Source organism: Lissotriton helveticus, chromosome 8 (assembly GCF_964261635.1).
Source record: "Lissotriton helveticus chromosome 8, aLisHel1.1, whole genome shotgun sequence".
NCBI lineage: Eukaryota > Metazoa > Chordata > Amphibia > Caudata > Salamandridae > Lissotriton > Lissotriton helveticus.
In genome coordinates this window covers 1,629,299,008-1,629,317,567 of record NC_136069.1, presented here as the reverse complement: position 1 = coordinate 1,629,317,567, position 18,560 = coordinate 1,629,299,008, and the positions used below count along the sequence as shown (strand labels likewise).

Sequence of the window (18,560 nt, the reverse complement as noted above, 5' to 3'; positions counted from 1 at the left end):
GCCTACCGACGCGCAGGGGTACTGCTACGCAAACGTTTCCGGATCCAGACTGACGCCTGGGGATATTCTAAGGTAAGGAATCTAATACTAACCTGTTTCTTTCAGATCAGGGAACCTAATTCAAAAGAACAGTGAGGACATTTATCCCTAGTGTTTGTCGGCGCGATTGTGTGACTTCATTTATGTGGCACAATCTCTCTAAGGCCATACAGCTGATCTGCGGTGTAAGAGAACTTACCTCTTGTGGGAGAACCAGGGGTTCTGGCCCCTGGGCCCGGTCGGGCACACGCGGGCTTGCCTTAGGCGTGCCAGCGGCTCATCCGCACCTTATGAACTGTGGCAAACGCGGAAGCCGTCGCAGCTAGACCCCTAACCTGGGTTCACAGTGCCCGCTCTTAAAGATCCCCTCCCGAAGCATTGAACACAGCTCCTTCCCCCAAACAGCAATGTGCAAAGTTATGAGGTAAAAATAAAAATTTTAAATATTGTGCAAAGTAGGCAAGATTTTAAAAGAATAAGGCGGTCTCTACAAAATGAGATACTTTTTGCTGCCATGAACCGAACCGCTTATTCTCAGTTAATGAGCTCTGCCTCGCTGCGCGGCGACAAAGAAAATCATATGCGATATGACTTATGTGCTACCACATATCACATGATGGTGATGGAAGGCTGCAGTTCTACTGATGTCTTAATGTTATTTGTACTTCTAGAGCGTAAACTGATATCGGAAGGTGTCCTGGCGTTGTTAGAAGACCTACATTAAGCTGAGCGTAGAAACATCCAGTTAACTAGAGAAAAGCCACGTTTTAATGCCTTTCTGAAAGGCAGTAGGTTAGGAATATTTCTGATGTTCAGCGGTAGAGAGTTCCATGACTGTGCCACAATGATTATGAAACTCCTTCCGCCCCAATTAGCTTTTTTGACTCGAGGGATGCTAATGAATTTTTGGTCGGCTAACTGTAGTACTCTCTTAGGCATATACCAGGTAAGGCGTTGTTGTAAAAATTCTGGTCCAATGCCATGAAGAGCTTTAAATACCAGGCATAGGGACTTAAATTGGGTACGTTTACTGACAGTAAGCCAGTGGAGTTGTTTTATTTTGGCTGAGATGGATTTGTATTTAGGTGTGGCTGTTAAAGTCTGGCTGCCGCATTTTGCAACATCTGTAGCTTGTTCATCAACCCTTTATGGACCTTAAGATATAGACTATTATAATAGTCTAGTCTAGACATTATGATTGTAGAGACTACAGTTTGTTGTGCTTCCTTCAGCAGCAGGGGCATGATTGTTTTGCAGGATTTAAGAATGTACGAGGTAGTGGAGGTAACGTGGTTGATTTGATCCCTAAAACTCAGTTTATCATCAATCAGGATTCGTAGGATCTTGACCTTTTTAATTGGCAAAGGTAGTGGTCCCATCTCATCTGGCCAACAACTAGGGGTCCAAAAGGTGGGGTCATTTTCAAAGAGAACAACTTCCGTTTTATCGAAATTAAGCTTCAGGCAGTTCTTGGACATCCAGTCTCCTACAGCTTTCATACATTCCTGCAGTCTTGTCGCGGTTTCATGTAAGTTCTCTAGTAATAGTGTCATGACGATTTGGCGTAGGAGGTTAGAGCAAACAAAGGCTATTTGGAGTTGCAAGGCCATGGTGCTAGTTAACAGATGTCCTTGCAAAGATTATGTATAAAAGACTGGCTGCTGTACGACTAACAGTTTATCAATGTCATGGCAGTTATTACATGGAGGAGAAAGGATGCAACTTTAGATGTTATGGTTTCATAACTGAACATAACTTGTTTCCATCATAATAACCATAATGGAAATATTTTTATGTCTAAAAGTTTATGTTCTTAGTAGCCAACCATAACATTATGAAGCATACATCATTAGACAGTGTTAATTGTGAGCTAATAACCATGCAGTCAGTGACCAGTACCCCTGCCCCCAGGTCCCAACTTTTGCCAAGCCAAGTGGGCACTAGCATAGAGTGCTTGCTTTTGTCATGTCCTGTGCAGAGTACCTTTATCCTTGATACAGTGCCTTTTTCCTTCCTTCTTGGGCATCTTCTGCAGCCATGCTCAGGGGGCCCTCGACACAAAGGGGTACTTAGTCACACCTTGTGCCCAGTACCAATGCCTACGGTCCAGATTATGCATGCAAAATCTGCATTCTCACTTACCAGAGATACCCTATGGACATTTTATGGTCCTCAATGCAGCCCCTCCTCTGTGATAAATCTATAAGCACCTTTCCCGGATCAAACTTATTTCTGGAAGGTTTCATTGAGATGCATTATATATATATATGCTTTTTATATGGTTGTATGCAGTACCAGTATGTACAGGTAGTAATGCTGGGCCACGCTCCTTAAAGACTAACAGTTAGGGTCAAGATTAGGCATAGTTGGATAGAGGGACGAGAAACAGGTCAATAAATATTACCATAAGTGCTGGAAAGGCTGATAGGTTTGTATTTTTGTTTATGAAACTGAGCTTAGGTTTTTGGGCTCTAGGGTGAAACCTATCAGTTGTTTCTGTTAAAAGGGCATGTGCTGAATGTTTGGATACCCCAAAGCCTTTGATGTGAAGTACGTGCGAACTGCTCAAAAAGCAATAGAGACATTTTCATCTAAAGTTCAGATGCTGCAGGGTTGATCAGAAACCGCAAAAACAGGAACAAAAATGTTTAGATTATCACAGCCAATCAGATTTCAATTTTGATCTATGCACATGTTCATAAACATAACTGTTGTTGACTAGTTCTTTTTAGGGATGATGAATAAACAGGTTTATAACAGATCCCCAATAACTCAGAGACTGAGTGGCCTCTCTCTATCCGCTTGCCAGGTTTTGTGTCACCCCCTTCAGCAGTTTTCAAGCCCTCTTTCCACAAAAAACTCTTATGGGCATTTGAATGGAAGCACACACTGTGATACCCCACCCATTTTCTCACTCTTGAACAATCTCCTGAGACCTTACAGGATCAAACTTGTGTGGTGGATACTTTTATGGAAAGTAATGTACGGATTCGTCAAGCGAGGCCAAAGTCGGTCATTAGCAATTGAAGATGTGTTTCTCAGTGGCTAGTGGTTTCATCCATAACAACAGAGGTGCTGTTGCCAACACAGTCGTACATAGAAGATTGGCCTGGTCTACGCAGTCTTTGATCACCCACAGCCAATTCAACTTGGTTTGCAGCAGTGTACAAGTTGATTTAGCCCTGAGATGGACCTAGAAGTTTTGATGATTACCCAAGATGACACCACGCTGGTGTTAGAAATTGAAATCAAGCTCAGCAGCTGTCAATCCCCAGTCAATTATATCATCATGTAGCTAAAGATACCTCTTCCTCATGAAGTTCAACCCACAGAGATAAATTTCCTGCCGGAATTGAACTTGTGGACAATATCTGCTATTTACTGGGGCATGTGAATATTGATGGGGTAAGCACCAAAGTCTGCATGCTATTCCCCATTACTGGGGGAAAAAACTTGTAATAGATGCTATATACCACATCTGATAAATACCACTCCCCCATGGAATCGTTGATTAGTAGGTGCAATAAACATCACATCAAAGACCATGCCAATATATTAAGGTCATTACCCATGGTAATTGCTTGCAATGCTTACAAGATACCGGAATCTTTACCTGGTGATGGTATTGCATCCAAATGTTTCTTCGTCGCCATCCGATCCTCGCGGTGTAAAGTAACTACTGTTCCTGAGGAAGCCTGCGAGAATTAAAAAAATCACATTAACAATTCTGATTCAAGCCCTATAGAACAAGTTATGAATGTCGGTCAAACTGATATTACAGAGATATCAAACAAAACAGAATGGAGGGCAGGTTGGGGCAAATATGGTGTTAAAAATAATAGCAATCTCACAGCAGTTAACTTGTGGTGGAGGGCTATCACCACAGAATTCTTCACCTGGGGCTGATCTTGTGACTAATGGCCAAATGCAACACTGTAGAGTTGGTGATGCACACTGCGATCATGTCCTATTCCAAAAGACCATTGTCAAGAGAGGCCACAGAAAAACATTGTACAGCTAGAATAAGAGATGTAAAGTGACATTGCAAATACCAGGTGGTGAATAATAAATTTGTGAATAACTTAACCCACTGGAAGAATATCATGGAGACATATAAATAAGATTTCAGGTAATATTTCCTAATGGGTTCATTGGGTGCATATTGTGTAGCATGTTACTCAACTAAAAATCTACCAGATCTTCAGTCACTATCACTTTAGAAGAACCAATGTAAATGCTTTAAGACAAAAATGTGGACATGCCTCGGAAGCTTAAGCCAGTCTTGAGGCCTACCAATACCACATCAGAGTCTCTTCTTTACATCTGTTCTATACCCTTCAATCAATGTCTAAGACCTACATGGTGTCTATTCTAGAACTATTTGCTGCCAGAATATAGCTCATTTAGGCTAAGCTCTGATTGCTTTGTCAATTCCTCAAAGAATCATAATTATGATCCACTTTAGTGGGTGCACCTAGAGCTGGCCTTGTCTGGGAATTTCAGATTAGGTTCATGAGAACCTTTGTTTCCCTCCATGCCATTGAAAACAGTTTTTTGGGGAAGGTATCCTGAAGAAGTGTTTTTTGTTGGTGAAAACTGAGGCTTAGTTTATATGAGACTCTTCGAAGAGGCTTTTTTCTTGGAACTATAACCTATTCATGGAAATTTCCTTCCTCCAAATGCAGTCTTTATATTCAAATGCTTAGGGAGGCTGCATAAGTATGACTCTTAGGCTGCCTCCAGTGAAATTCTGAGTCTAAAGCTAGGATCTGCTCTGTGGTGTCCGCCACATGCCTCAGGTGCTCACCACCTAGTGTAACTACTGTTAGCTGACTGATAGACCAATTTAATACCAACCATCCTTTTTTGCTGGGGGCTCTCATCAAAGTCGGCTACCCACTGTGAAGCAATCATCCGCATTCCTGTCTCAGTATATCAAAACAAAACTGTGCATGGGTGCAAGTGCTCCCCTGCAAGGCAAGCACAACCTGAGCTGGTTCGCGGGTTGTGTAGTTCCCCCTCCAGAGGCAAGTATTGTTATTACTCATTTCTCTACCATTTGTCGGGCCTAGCCCTAGCTAAAGTCATGAAGGCCAGAAAGTAAACAACAGCAGGGTCCCTCTCTTGTAGGGAAGATCAAACAGTCTACAACATATGCTGGTTAATAGAACCTTTCACGGAAGGTTTATTGACTGAGGCACTGTATACAATTACTAAAGGGCAATTTATTGTCATTTTGCTCCTAAAGATCCATTCATAAAGCTGCTGTTCTAATCGCTTGTACACTTGGAACGGGAATCTTGATGATGACTTTATAGATAGGTTATCTCTTACCATTGCTAATCTGGAAAATTTAAATATAGTAAATATAGATTCCATCTCCAATCTGAGAGTTTCAGTAGATGACCTAATCATACCACCACAGCTCCAATAACTTGATGAGTGAAAGAATATTGTGTAATAAAGTGTGTAAAAGAAAAACCACCTTGTAGAACGAGAACTAAAAAAAGGACAATGGACCAAGATGTTGGCATTCTTTTGGAGTATCTTTAACAAAAAGCACTTTACGTGACTTCTGGCCTATTACTGCTAGATCCCTGGATAAAGGTCAGTGGTGGGTGATAAACTCTGCTGAGTTATTTCTTGCAAGAGAGAAAATCGAGCGCTAGACCGCCTCCCGGCAAGATTTCTCAACACGGACAGTCGTTGCTGGTCATTACCGCTCGCATTGAGAAAGCTGCCACTTGCGATGAGAAAGCTGCTACCTGAGTAGAAAATCTACTCAAACGACAGAAAGAAGCAGCGCCCTCTGGCACTGTTCACACTGATTTAAAGGCGATAAAAATAAGTCCGAGCAGCGTGACGTGCTGAATTTCCTAGCTTGTGGAACTGCACTGAATCTTGCTGATTTTTTTAGAAACTCCGAACTCCGTGGAATTCCACGGAGTGTAACGCCGCTGCTACCATCCATTCCTATTAAAGATATTGTTGAAAATCCTAGGCCCACACATGAAAACACCTGGTATTTATATTTTTAATACTTTGTATTGAAAATCAAATATTGTTTCCAATCACATTAACTGTAATTCATTACTGACTATTGAACAAATTACAACTAAAATCATTGCTAATATCATAACAGGCATGAATAATTCTCGGGCACAGGGATCTGATGGTACACTCGCTACTTTTTTTAAAATCCTCTGCCCGTGCCTGTGGGCAAGCCGTTTAAACCACCTTTTATCTACTGTATGACATTTAATCATTCCTGACTCTTGGAAAGTAATATCACACTACTTTATAAAAAATGTGATAGGTCCAAACTTTTTAACTATTTACCAAGACTAATTGTTTTGTTAGATGCAGCTCAGAAAGTGTTTGCGAAAGTTAGCCTGTACCAATTGCAGAATTGGATAATAGAGAGACCGGTGTTTCCATTTGGGCCACTGGGATTTCATTCTTCTTTCCTAACTGTTGATAATATTTTATGCCTGTAACTCATGAGTGAAAAACATGCAAAGAAAAAAAAATTGAAATCATGTGTTACTTATGTAGGATTTTATTTAGCTTGACCAAACTTAGTCAAAAGCTAAACAATTTGAGTATTTACAATTATTTTCATCTAGCTTTAATCAGTCTGCATTAAGATAATTGGTTATCGGTATTATTTGAAACAAGTAATGAATTTACGTTCAGAATTTCTGTTGCAAATTGATTAAAACAAGGATGTTTCCTTGCCCCCCTATTATTCTTGGTTTATATATCAGAATTCCCAAATTTTATAAAATGATTCCATACTTTCCTCAAAATTGGAAAATCATGAAATAGCTACATTAGTATTTTCAGATTAGATAGTTTTGATTGACCTCACTGTTGTGGGGCTGCAGCGACTGCTAGATGCTTTAGCAACCTTTTCAAGTTCAAACAATATAGAAGTCAATGAAAATAAAACTAAGATCATGAGAATGGGTGCCCAGGGGGTATCAGCTCCTCGTTAATTTTTGTTTAATAGTAGCTGCCTTGAAATAGTTGTTACAGTTATTTAGAGTCAATGATGTTAAGCCAATTTAAAATACAAATGACCTATTGGAAATGTTTTAAACCGTAGAGAAGGGAGATGCAATTTCATTATTGAGGGTATATACTGGTTGGTCATGACTTTCAAATCTTGACTCTCACACAATACAAGAAGGCATTCACTGTTGCTTTTCTGATATTCAAGCCCTAATCACAATGTTTATGAGGTCTGAATTTACCAATTCCCATAGGTCTCATCTTCATGTACTCGATGATAAGAGATTCAGAACTCTTACCTGTGCTCGATATATTCCTTGTTTTACGAGCCTTGACAACCGATCATGAGGGTTTTGTAACGCTCTGTCTTTTCGATGCATTTTGAAGTGTGTTCTGAGCTGATGTCTCCGAGTGAAACTTTTATCACATTTTGGACACGTGAAGGGCCTCTCTCCAGTATGAACCCGCCGCTGGTGGATGATTAGAGATGCATGGAGTTTGAAGCTTTGGCCACAATCATTACAGGTGTATGGCAAGGTCCCCAATTGCTCAGTACTAAGCCTACCAGGGGAGCTCTTCTCCCTTTCAGGACAATGTTGAGGGATTTCCTTTGTATGAATTCTCTGGTGTTTTAAAAGTGCATAGCTATGGTGAAAGCTTTCCTCACATTCATTACAGGCATGCTTTCTGTCTCCTACATGGATTTTTTGATGCATTATAAGACGCTTTTTGGCAATGAAGCTTTTTCCACACTCGCACTTGTAGGGCCGCTCTCCGGTGTGGACTCTCTTGTGAATGGAGAGATCGCAACTCCGATTGTAGCATTTTCCACAATCCATGCATATGTAGGGCTTTTCTCCTGTGTGAGACCTCTGATGCTCAACCCACTGAGAACTCCAGCGGAAATGTCTTCCACAAATACCGCAGGTGAATGGTTTCTCCCCTGTATGAATCCTCTCATGGGCAATTAAGTGAGACTTCCATTGGAACCCTTTGCCACAGCCGCTGCAGATAAGTGGCCCCTCCCCTGCCTGGATTCGCCGGGGCTTAACAGATACATTTTTGGAAACATTTTGACAGTCATCAGTGGGTGTCTGAAATCTTGAACCTAATTTCTCCTTGTCAGGTAGCATGGTAGAGGTACTGCTTTCATTTTGCTCATTTCCTGTAGGCTCTTCTGGCGCATCTAATGCGTTATGCGGATCCTGGCATTCTGTGTCTTCCTCGCAACACTGTGGAACCTCTGTGATTACTTCGAAGGCGATCTCAAGCGGTTCTTGTTTTATGGGTGTCTTCCTGGGATCCTCCTCTTCCACAGCTCTCCTCATAACTCCCCCGTCTGCTGCACAGGAAGAAAAATAAAAAGAAGCTTATTCTGTAGGTTTGAAACACATACCTGATTACAACTATGTGGCTAATTCAGTAACTGGTGCAAAGTAACGTTTTCGCTAGAAATTGGATTACAAATCTGGCAACTAGTGCTGAGCACATATATGTACTATTTGCTCATGTGCAAATGGCACACCCTGCCCTTTACTACTGCACACAAGGTTTCAACAGAAAAAAAAAACTTTTCACACCTTGGAGTGTTTTCTGTGGCATTCAAATAGGAGCTTAAAGCTATTTAATATTAAAATCATCAATAGATTTTTCATGCTATAACCTTGTGGTCAAAAGGAGAGGTAGCGTCTGCCATTAGCTCTGGACAGTGCATGCACGGAAAGGAGTTTCTCCGGTAAATTGCTCAGGCCGTGCAACAGGTTTACTCAATGGGGTGTGATAGATTAGTATTTACATGGAGCTTTCAAACAGCTGGGGTGTAAACATGGCAAAGCTGAGGGATTAGACAGCATAACCTATTAATCATAAGCATAACTCATATATCTGAGGGTTATAGTGTAGAGTGTATGGGTAACGTAACATAGTACTAATGATAGAATGTGCTTATTAAAGCAAAGGGGATTTAGCTTGGTTGTGGCAGGTGTTGTAGGAGAAGAGAAGGTGGGTGTTACATTTTTTCACATACTGTTGGTGGACTATATAGAGCAGTGGTTCTTAACCTCTGGTCTGCGGACGCCAGGGGGTCTGTGACTATTTAGAAGAAATAACTAAAATGTATAGAATAATAAAGGATATGCACATAAATAAGCAGAAAGTAAAACTGAAAATTTCCAAATTTTCTGTAAATGTAAGAAATTTGTAACTGGAGGCTAAAATGTCAGTAGGTATCCTTAGCTCCTTAGGTGATTTGTAGGAGCAGTGATCGCACAACAAACAATCGCGTGGATTATTGGTGGCCTCAATTGAAACACTAGTATGCAAGAACAAAGAGAGAGGATGCATTAGGATAAAAAATGACAAATCAATATGCAAGAGTCTAGCATGTTGCTTTGTCTTTTAGAAAAAAGCCTGCATTTTGAAAAACACAATCCTACCATTAAAATTCAAATGTAATATTTTAGTATGTTTGTGCTTGTGAGTTATAGAGAATATTTCATAATTTGTGTATTTGTTTCTGCAGTTTTTTTGAGGATCAAATTGTAAAAATGGCTTACACCAGGCTCCCAGATTCCCATAGTGATTGAGTGATGTCCACAGAAGTTAAAAGGTTAAGAACCCCAGATACGAGGGAGGAGCCAAGCTCGCGTCCGCGATGGCCGCGTTTTAGCTCGGCTCCGTTCGCTTTCCTGTCTGGAACGTCTATCCTGTGTTTTATCCTGCCCCGGGAAGTATTCTTTGATAGACTATGGGACTACGACATTTCGCAGGCACTTACCGTTTGATCCGTTTGTTCCTGGGTGCCGCGGATCCTGAGCTGCACCCTTGTCTGCTTCGGGGCCTCCGGAGCGAGCGAGCCTGAAACTCCTCGGCGGCGCCCGGGCGGGGCGGAGCGCTGTGGCCGGCCCTTGGTGGCGGTGTGGGCTCGGTCGGAGAGGCCGATGTGCAATTAGACCGGTTACGGCTCTCCGGGCCTGGTCCGGCGGTCCTGCGGCCTGGTGTTGGGGCGCTGCCTTCCATGGACGGGGTTGACCGTGTATGTGGCTCGTCTCCCCTTTGTTCTCCTGTCCGGCCATTTTGAGTCCCTCCGCCCGGACTCGGAGAACGGAGCCGGTGGCGTGGGGAGCCGGCGGCGTGGGGAGCCGGCGACCCTCCTTCTTCTGGTGGCCCCCCTTCCTGCTCTGGTGGTGCCTCTGCTGGTGGTCGGCTGTATCCTGTTTGCCCCGCTGGTGGCCGGACGGGGGTCGGAGATTGCCGCGGCCCCGCCGGGCTTCTAAGATGGCGGCCGGCCCCATGTCTCTCAGCCTGGCCGAGACTGGCGACGCTGGTCCGCCGCATGGCACGTTTGCTGAATACCATAAAGGTGAGCCTACGCTTGGCGACATCCTCGCCGCCTTGCGCTCCTGGAGTGCTCCCATGGCCGCACCTATCATTGACCTGGAGGAGGATCATTTTGCCGGGCCTGCTGGGCCCCCCCCGGTGTGTGCGGCTTCATCTCTGTTGTGTGCTGCTGGAACTTTCCTGGAGGTCGTGGGCCCGGCGGCTGCCGCCAGTGTGGGTGTACGGATGTCCGCTGCCCTCATTCATCCTGTGCTCCCCCCTGTGCAGGGGGTCCGCCGGCCGGGTCCCGTCCGGACCGGCCTCGTTGGATCTCCCTTTCCTTTTTTGCCTCGAATGGCCGACCGAAGATCCTGTGATTGCTCTGCCGGGTCGGCTTTCCTCATATTGTCGCCGGAACTGTGCCTGCATTGCCTGAGGTGGTTGCTGTCCTTTCCTGTTCATCCGGGTCGTAATCGATATGACTTGTGTGGATTGACGACCGGACTCCCTGTTATTCGCCTCCTGTTCCTCATGATCTGGTTCCTCGTGCGTTGGACGACTACAGCTTGGAATAGACAAGGACAGGGTTGAGATGAACTTGCCTCGGTGGACTATTATCTTGCGGTATGGTCGGATGATCCGTTTGTACCAGTATGACTATGTTCGATTCTCCTTCATGTTCCTGGAGCTTATCCTTGTGCTTACTATCTTCCCGTGGGCTCTGAGTATTTTCGGACGGGGGGTGGGAGCTGATGGTTTTGATTATGTGGCTCCTCTCCCGTCGTTATTTCCCTGTTTTCCCTTCTTCTTTTTGTCTTTGTGGTTCTTTCTTTACTTTTATCTCTTCTATATTTCGGGTTCTGATTAGGGCGACAGGCACGCTGCTGGGGGGTAGGCCATAGCCTTCTGCAGGGGTGCAGGGTGGGATGTGCGGGGTGGGGGGGGGGTCTGTCATATTGTTTTTTTTTTCTCCCCCTTTTTTCTTTTTTGGTTCTATGGCTCTTATGTATCCCCTTTTTTCGGGACGCGGTGTCGGCATGTGGCCCCCTGGGGTGTTTTTTCTAGCATGGGCCTTCTGGTCTTCCTGCCGTCACGGTTTACTACGCATTCATTACTCCTGTTACCACTAGTTCCATGTGCCGGTCTATTCTTGAGTGCTTCGTTAGCCGTGGGGCGCATGCAGTGATGCTGCGTTCTTACTTTCCCCCCTTTTTTTTCCGATGTCCTTTTCCCCTTTTTTCCCCTCCCCCCCCTTTTTTTTTTCTTTCCTCCCCTGGGTTGTTGTAGCAGAGGGCTCTTTGTTTTGCAAGCCTAATTTTAGTTCTGTGTATCATTGTGTGTTCTCGTAGTGGTGGGTGGGCGCTGGGCAGCGGTTGCAATTGCTTATTACTGTGGGACTCACGTTCTGCCTTTGCCAAAATGTAACTGTTCTTTTTGAATTTTCCTGTGTTCGGTACTTCTGCTTGCTCGCGGCCCGCCACGGCCCTCTGGACTTTATTGATTGCCTTTATTCTGCTATACCCTTTCTTCTATTATAAAATCAACCTTCTCTCATCCTGCTCGTGGTGGTTGCTCGGTGGCTTTTCGCCTTTGCTTCCCGTATGGATTGCTGTGATATCCTGTTGGAGCTTCTGTACTGCCTGATATGTTTCTTTAATTGTGGTGGCCGGCCCGATGGGTTGTTGGCCCGTATCTGTGAGCGCTTTCTGTATAATAAAGGTTTAAAAAAAAAATAAAAAAAACCCCAGATACAGATCACATGGAAATCAGTTTCAACAGAGACTGCGAGATACAGTCCTGACAAAGAGAACACAACATGTTAAGTGGCAAGACACTCAAGTTCATCTTCTTTTGACAAACTGCTTGAACTGTTAAATGCTACTAACGGGCACCTCGTCCACCTAACACAAAGACATAGAAACACCCTGGATAACAATTTAAATGCATTGCAAATCTCTTTACCTTTGGTTTCAGTATTTCCAAACGTTTCTGGTATTTTATTCATACAGATCTCACTTGGCGATTCCTCAACATGGCTCTTCTCTTCTGTAGGTACAATATTTCCAATACTAGTCTTGGTTATCTGCAATAAAAGACATCCTAGTTTGTGACCTTGGATATACCAGACAAAAGTGCTTTTACAATTATTATTAGAGCTGCTGTTCTTAAAGTTTGCATAAATACCAAAACAGGCTGTAGCAACCTATTACTTCATGCCTAAACATCTGTCAACGGTGCATCAGCCCACTATAAACCTCTTTGTCTACCAGTGAAGTACTTGTAAAATGGGATTACTGGATGGGATGTGCTACTAGTTTTCTCCTGCCTCTATATGGGACAGCTTAGAATCTTCATGGAGGGTAAGACTGGCAGCACAAGGTTGACTACGTCCCCCGCTAACATGGCACTTACTAAACAGGACCTCCTCTTGCTTGAAGGTATTCAAGAGCGAATGTCATAAAGACAACAAAGATACCCTGAGTCTTCTGCACCTAAAAAAAATGTGTGATCCAGAAGCTGTGAGTGCTTGGACACCAATTCTCTTAGCTATGCCGTAGAGTTAATGTGCTATGGCTGTCATGTATTTACAATGGGACAACCAATCATTTACAGAAAGCTATGACCCAGAAGGAATTCTTCGGCAATCCGCCCAGGACATTTCTAATTACTTCTGTAATGTTGAGAAGTATCCCTTAGCACAGAGGAGAAGAAAATCATGCAGATGCTTCGTAATGGCCAGCTTTCCACAGACAAAAGGATCATATGGAAAATTTCTACATGCCCCGCTGGATTCTCATGCACAGGATGGAGCCACAAAAGCAACTTCAGAAAGAAGTAAAACAGGTTCAAAAGAACTTTTGTCGGGAAGAATTTATTTTCAAATGAAAGGTTGAGGAGGCAGCTTAAATACAAGGGGCATCGCCATGTGCAGATCATGAACTTGTGGGTGGGACGGGTCCAATGCTGAGGCGAGTCAGAACGCTGTGGAGGTGGCTTGTGAGACCTGTGTTCAGAATCTGTTGTACAAGGCCTAGATAAACCTTCCTATAAGAAGTACAGATTCTTCAGCGGAGGCATTGGGTAGTGTCCACAACAGCCCCTTTGAAAGGGTGACCAGAAGAATGTGTACTTGAGATCTTAGATTTCATGGGAGTCAATTTCAGCCAAATAGGTCATTTGGTGCCAATTACTTGGTTGGGGCATTGCCAAGGGACTGATTTAAAAAAAGAACTTAATACCAGATCTAGGAATGGGTACCTCAGAAGCATGGTGGGTACTTTGCCTTATGTTCCTTCTCCTTTCTGTACTTCTTATGCTCATGCTGAGCAGAGTTAGTGTGAGACTTAGATTGGGCTACAGTATGGATCTGTGCCGAAGGTGAAAACAGAGAACCCTCTAGGATCCTCGGTTCATTCACATGCACGGTTTCTCTTCTCTTTAAATGTGCATAGGCTTGGCAGAAGAACACGCCTTTTTAAAGGACAGGTCTCAAACAGTTCTCAGTAGGTATTTCTAACCACTCTGTAACACGGGCAACTGTATAGATGACAACATTCCAATGAAGCTCTATTTGCTTTGCTCCTCTTTGATCGTACTGTCTCCCTCTGTTGCCATTCTCACAGCCTTTATTTACCCTTGACTAGTGCCCCAGCAGTTTCAATACCTACAGCACAAAACTACTCCCCACATCTCAGCATAAGCATGCTGCAGGCGCAAGACAGACCTGCTAGTTATCACTGGCTATCAATATCACTGTAGTCACAAATCCCCATTTTCTGATTAATGTCTCCTCTTTCTCAAACATACACAGCCAGAGACATTTCGTTGAAAGAACTATTTTGGCATAGCGAGAAACAAGCAAGGGGGTGTGGGAGCAGAAATATATGTGAATAACAGGAAGTGTATTTAGGAAGCTTAAGCAAACTACAAATTAAGTGTGGGATGTAAAAAAGATGGGTTACAAAAGAAGCATGAAAGAAATCAGTCCTTGTATCGTCAGTGCAGGGGTCAAGATAAACCTAAGACGCGAGCTGAGGTTGCCGAAATACGGATCTGCCTATACCAGTACCAGTGCATGCCCTGCTCTGGATTCACAATCAAATTCACAGTATTGTTATTCCATTTTTTGAATAGAAGAAACTAAATATAATGGATGTATGACATTACAACGCATGCTTTTACATCACATGCTTTTACAACGCGGTTTTTACAACGCATGCCATTACAACACATAGTGCTTTGGGGCGCTGGATAGTGAATAGTTTAATTTACTATTCCAACTCCAGTCCCCGTGGATAGTAGGGAAGGTGTTGGACAGTAAATTAAACCTATTCCCTATCCTAGAGCGCCCCCCAGCGCAATGCGTTGTAATGGTTTGCGTTGTAAAAGTTGCGTCGTAAAGGCACTGCGTGGTACAAGTTGCGTTGTAAAGGATGTTTCCCAAATATAATGGTTGATGGGACATGCAGATCAATGAAGGATAAACAACACCAAGTAAAAAACAAAAGATGGCAATAGAGTTATGCTGTTATGTTACCAGCAATTGTTTGGTGCATATCTGCCATTGGCATGGACTCCTTGTAGCATCAGTGACTGCTCTTATGTAGAGCTCTTTACCAAGGAAGTAATCTCCAAGCACAAATGTTACTCCAGAGCTGAGGTCAGAAATGGTGATGTATGAAATGGACATTTTACCAATGAGAACTGAAGTTTTGGGTCTATGTACCGGATAACCTTTTGCTATCTGGAGGCACATTTTAATACTGACTCAATGCCAATGGCTGGTTTAACAGTAACATTCAGAGGGCAGAATGTCCCCAGTTGACTGATAATTGTAATGCACACCCTTAGCCAATATATCAAGCACTCAGTTGCCCTGATGATGTACTTCAATAAATTCAGATCAGTACTGTGCACCATTTTCATACCTATAGACACCGAGGGGAACATTAACTAAGATTTTAAGCAGTGTTTTAAAAGAAATCTATTTACTTTCCAGCGCAAAAACTATTTAGTGATGAAAAATCACGTGAAAGTAACACAAAGCAGCACACAGCGCTGCTTTGCATCACTTAGCGCCAAGGGTGCGTTCCATTGGTGGTGCATGGCGTTCCCATGCACCAACCCAAGGTTTTTGTTGCAAACCCCTATTTACTTAAAACAGTAGACAGGGTTTTTCGGCAAAAAACTGCGCCCTTTTCAAATAGGCGCTCTGAAGGAGAAATGCTTTCATTTCTTCTTTCTTTTCCGACTTTGCGTGTGTGCTGCACTGTACAGCACACATACAAGGTGGGAAAAAGTTTAAAGTTAGTCTAAGCATAGTATTTTGTACAAGAAGGGTAACTTTCCAGTACAAAACCCATGCTAGACTCACGAAGACTCCCTTGCACTATGGTGCAAAGGTGTGTACGAGGCGCACAGCAGCACATTTTGTTCGCTGGCGCTAGGGAGAGTGCAAAAAAACGATGGATTTAGGCCCAGATCTCTGTACTGGGGTGAATGTATGACATTGATCTGCATTCTGTCCATCAATTGTTGTTTTTGCATTTGTCACCTCGAGTGGGATGGGTATGCTCAGACGTGAGTCCCATGCTCTCCACACCACTGGAGTCAAGCTATCCTGGCTGAAGAGGGCTGATAGCCAGAAACCGGTCCTAGGATGCTTGATTCCGGTGCAGGAAAGACATGGCTTGGCAGTTCGGGCTGGACTGTTCCCATGAGGCACAGGGTCAAGGCTGATTTGCATATGGCCATGTCTGAACTGGAGTGGTGTGGAGTGCATAAACACGATGGATTTAGGCCCAGATCTCTGTACTGGGGTGAATGTATGACATTGATCTGCATTTTGTCCATCAATTGTTGTTTTTGCAGAGGGCACAAGAGTGCCATATTTCTGTAAATAAGGCTCTCTAATGTTCTCTTCTTCTCACGCAGCACAGCATTTGTGGCTGCTGCACTGCGTAATAATCTAGTAAATCTGGGCCTGACTATTTTACAGAAAAATGATCCATTCAAATGGGATCTGTTCCTAGACTGAAGCTCAACAAACCTGAAGGTCTTTGTAGTCTCAAGCACCCTCACCATCGAACTCCCAACATTTAAGAAAAAACACTCTTAAGTGTTCCCACGCAAGGGAAAATCCAAGGAAATCGACCTATGTACCCATCCAAATAAGACATGCTTCCCCGAGTCAATTTTCAAAATAAGGCCCAAAAATCCATGCTCCATTGAAATACTTGAAACCATTGAATCCAAACATTTTGATTGAGAACAGGCATTTAGAATAGCCCTTCATACAGTATAGGCTTTAAACACTCCTTACTATCTGACTGCACCTAATTATGTGCTCATCCCATATGTTCACTGTAAGCCTTAAATATTCATTACCATCTGACTGTACCCCATTATGTACTCACCTAATATATCCCTAGATCTGTTCCGTTTGTATTTTAAGTCTGCACTCTACAAAACATGATAAATAAATACAATTAAATGAATTAAAAATGAGATTTACCTCTGCTGTGTGAGTCTTCATGTGTCCAATAAGCTGTGATCTGCCCCTGAAGTATTTCCCACACTTGGAGCATGGGTACGGGCGCTCGCCTCTGTGCATTTTGTGATGTGCTCTTAGCTGATGCCGCCTAATGAAGCTCCGCTCACATTTAGTACAGGTGTATGGTCGCTCTCCAGTGTGAATCTTCCGCTGATGGATAACCAAAGAATCAAGAAGCTTAAACCTTTTCCCACAGTCAGTGCATGCATACGGCTTCTCTCTTGCTAGAGTCTGCAGGTCCTCCACGCACGGAGCACTGATAGAGCGCTGGTCGGCGTCAAGACGCTGAGGCTTGATCGCTTGTGAGTGAATTCGCTGGTGCCGCTGTAAAGCATAACTATGATGAAAAGTTTCTCCACACTCTGCACACAAATGCGTCCGTTCTCCAGTGTGGGACCGCTCATGGTCTATCCACTGCGAGCTCCATCGGAATCTTTTCCCACATTCACCACAGGTGAAAGGCTTTTCTCCTGTGTGAATCCGCTCGTGTGCTATAAAGTGTGACCGCCACCTGAAGCTTTTCCCACAGCCGCTACAGTTAAATGGCCCCACGCCTGTGTAGACTCGTCGCTGACTTTTCTGAGAACGCTCAAATAAGTAGCTTTTCTCACACACAGGCTCTTTACCTTGCAATTCTACTTCTATTTCTGAAGGGTTCACCATCTGATTGATAACAGGACTTTCAATTTCTTTTGTTTTCGCTGATCTTCCAGTATATTCAAGCTGCTTTTTATTCTGCAGAGTGTTACTGTTGTCTGATTTATCAAATTCTTTGGCAAGGTGCATTTCACCAGATGCCTGAATTTCAGAATTAACAAGCTGTACCTTTTCAGGAAAACGTTTTTCATAGCCCACTGGTGTACAAAGTCTCTCCACTGCCAACATTCTCTCTGATCCCTTTCGGGGCACCTGGTTATTGAAGCTTACTACACAGTCTGAGATATTTTCTTTCCCATCACGTTGAACCTGCTCAGAAGGAAACAAATGGTGTTGTCTGGTCTCGGTGTTCAACACACCTTCACGTGTTGACTGTTCGGAGAGTTCACAATGCCCCACTTTCATAGAATATACCTCAGAATGTTCTTTTGACTTTGGAATGTTCATCATATCTTCATCTGCTTTAGAAAGATGAAAAGTTTCATTTTAGTTTTTGGGCTTTTTAATTCATCCACACCAAAATTCAACGACCCGAGGTCCTAGTAAAATTCATCATACTTTAAATACCTCTACACGAATAGAGTAGGTTGAGAAAACGTGCAAATATGAAAGTGAAAAAGCTACTGCTAACAATATTTCTTTGCTGTAGGTACATTCTATTGAATTGCAAGCATGATAAAATATTGAAAAGTTTGCTGACCACCCACAGAACATTTTGAATGTATATTTAGTCTATTCACACCATTCACGTCTAATTAACACTCATTACGAGAGGGAATTATATGTTTTTTTAATTTCACACTGAAATTTTGGCTGCTAGAAACAGCTAAAATATCCATGAGAAAGTCTGGTGAAAATGAGGAATTACCAAGAACATTAGGCACAGAATTACCAAACTACCAACAATTCCTAGTTTCTTAGCAGACCTTTAGGCTCCAACTCATAGCGGGATGGATTTTCCTCACACCTGGATTTATGT

General features: G+C 43.2%; 1 protein-coding gene across 4 annotated transcripts in view; it reads right to left on the bottom strand.

The window, feature by feature from the left end:
- LOC144773579 (uncharacterized) overlaps window positions 1–18,560 on the bottom strand; it is a 319,451-nt gene that overhangs the window by 41,051 nt on the left and 259,840 nt on the right. For 2 of the 4 annotated variants that reach the window (XM_078658700.1, XM_078658702.1), the window contains exons 13-16: window positions 16,886–18,042; window positions 12,334–12,454; window positions 7,353–8,395; window positions 3,653–3,734 (exon numbers count right to left, since the gene is read on the bottom strand). In XM_078658700.1, coding sequence (XP_078514826.1) covers window positions 3,653–3,734; window positions 7,353–8,395; window positions 12,334–12,454; window positions 16,886–18,042 — 2,403 coding nt within the window. The remainder of the gene's footprint in view (window positions 1–3,652; window positions 3,735–7,352; window positions 8,396–12,333; window positions 12,455–16,885; window positions 18,043–18,560) is intronic. The other 2 variants (XM_078658703.1, XM_078658701.1) reach the window with 2 other exon arrangements.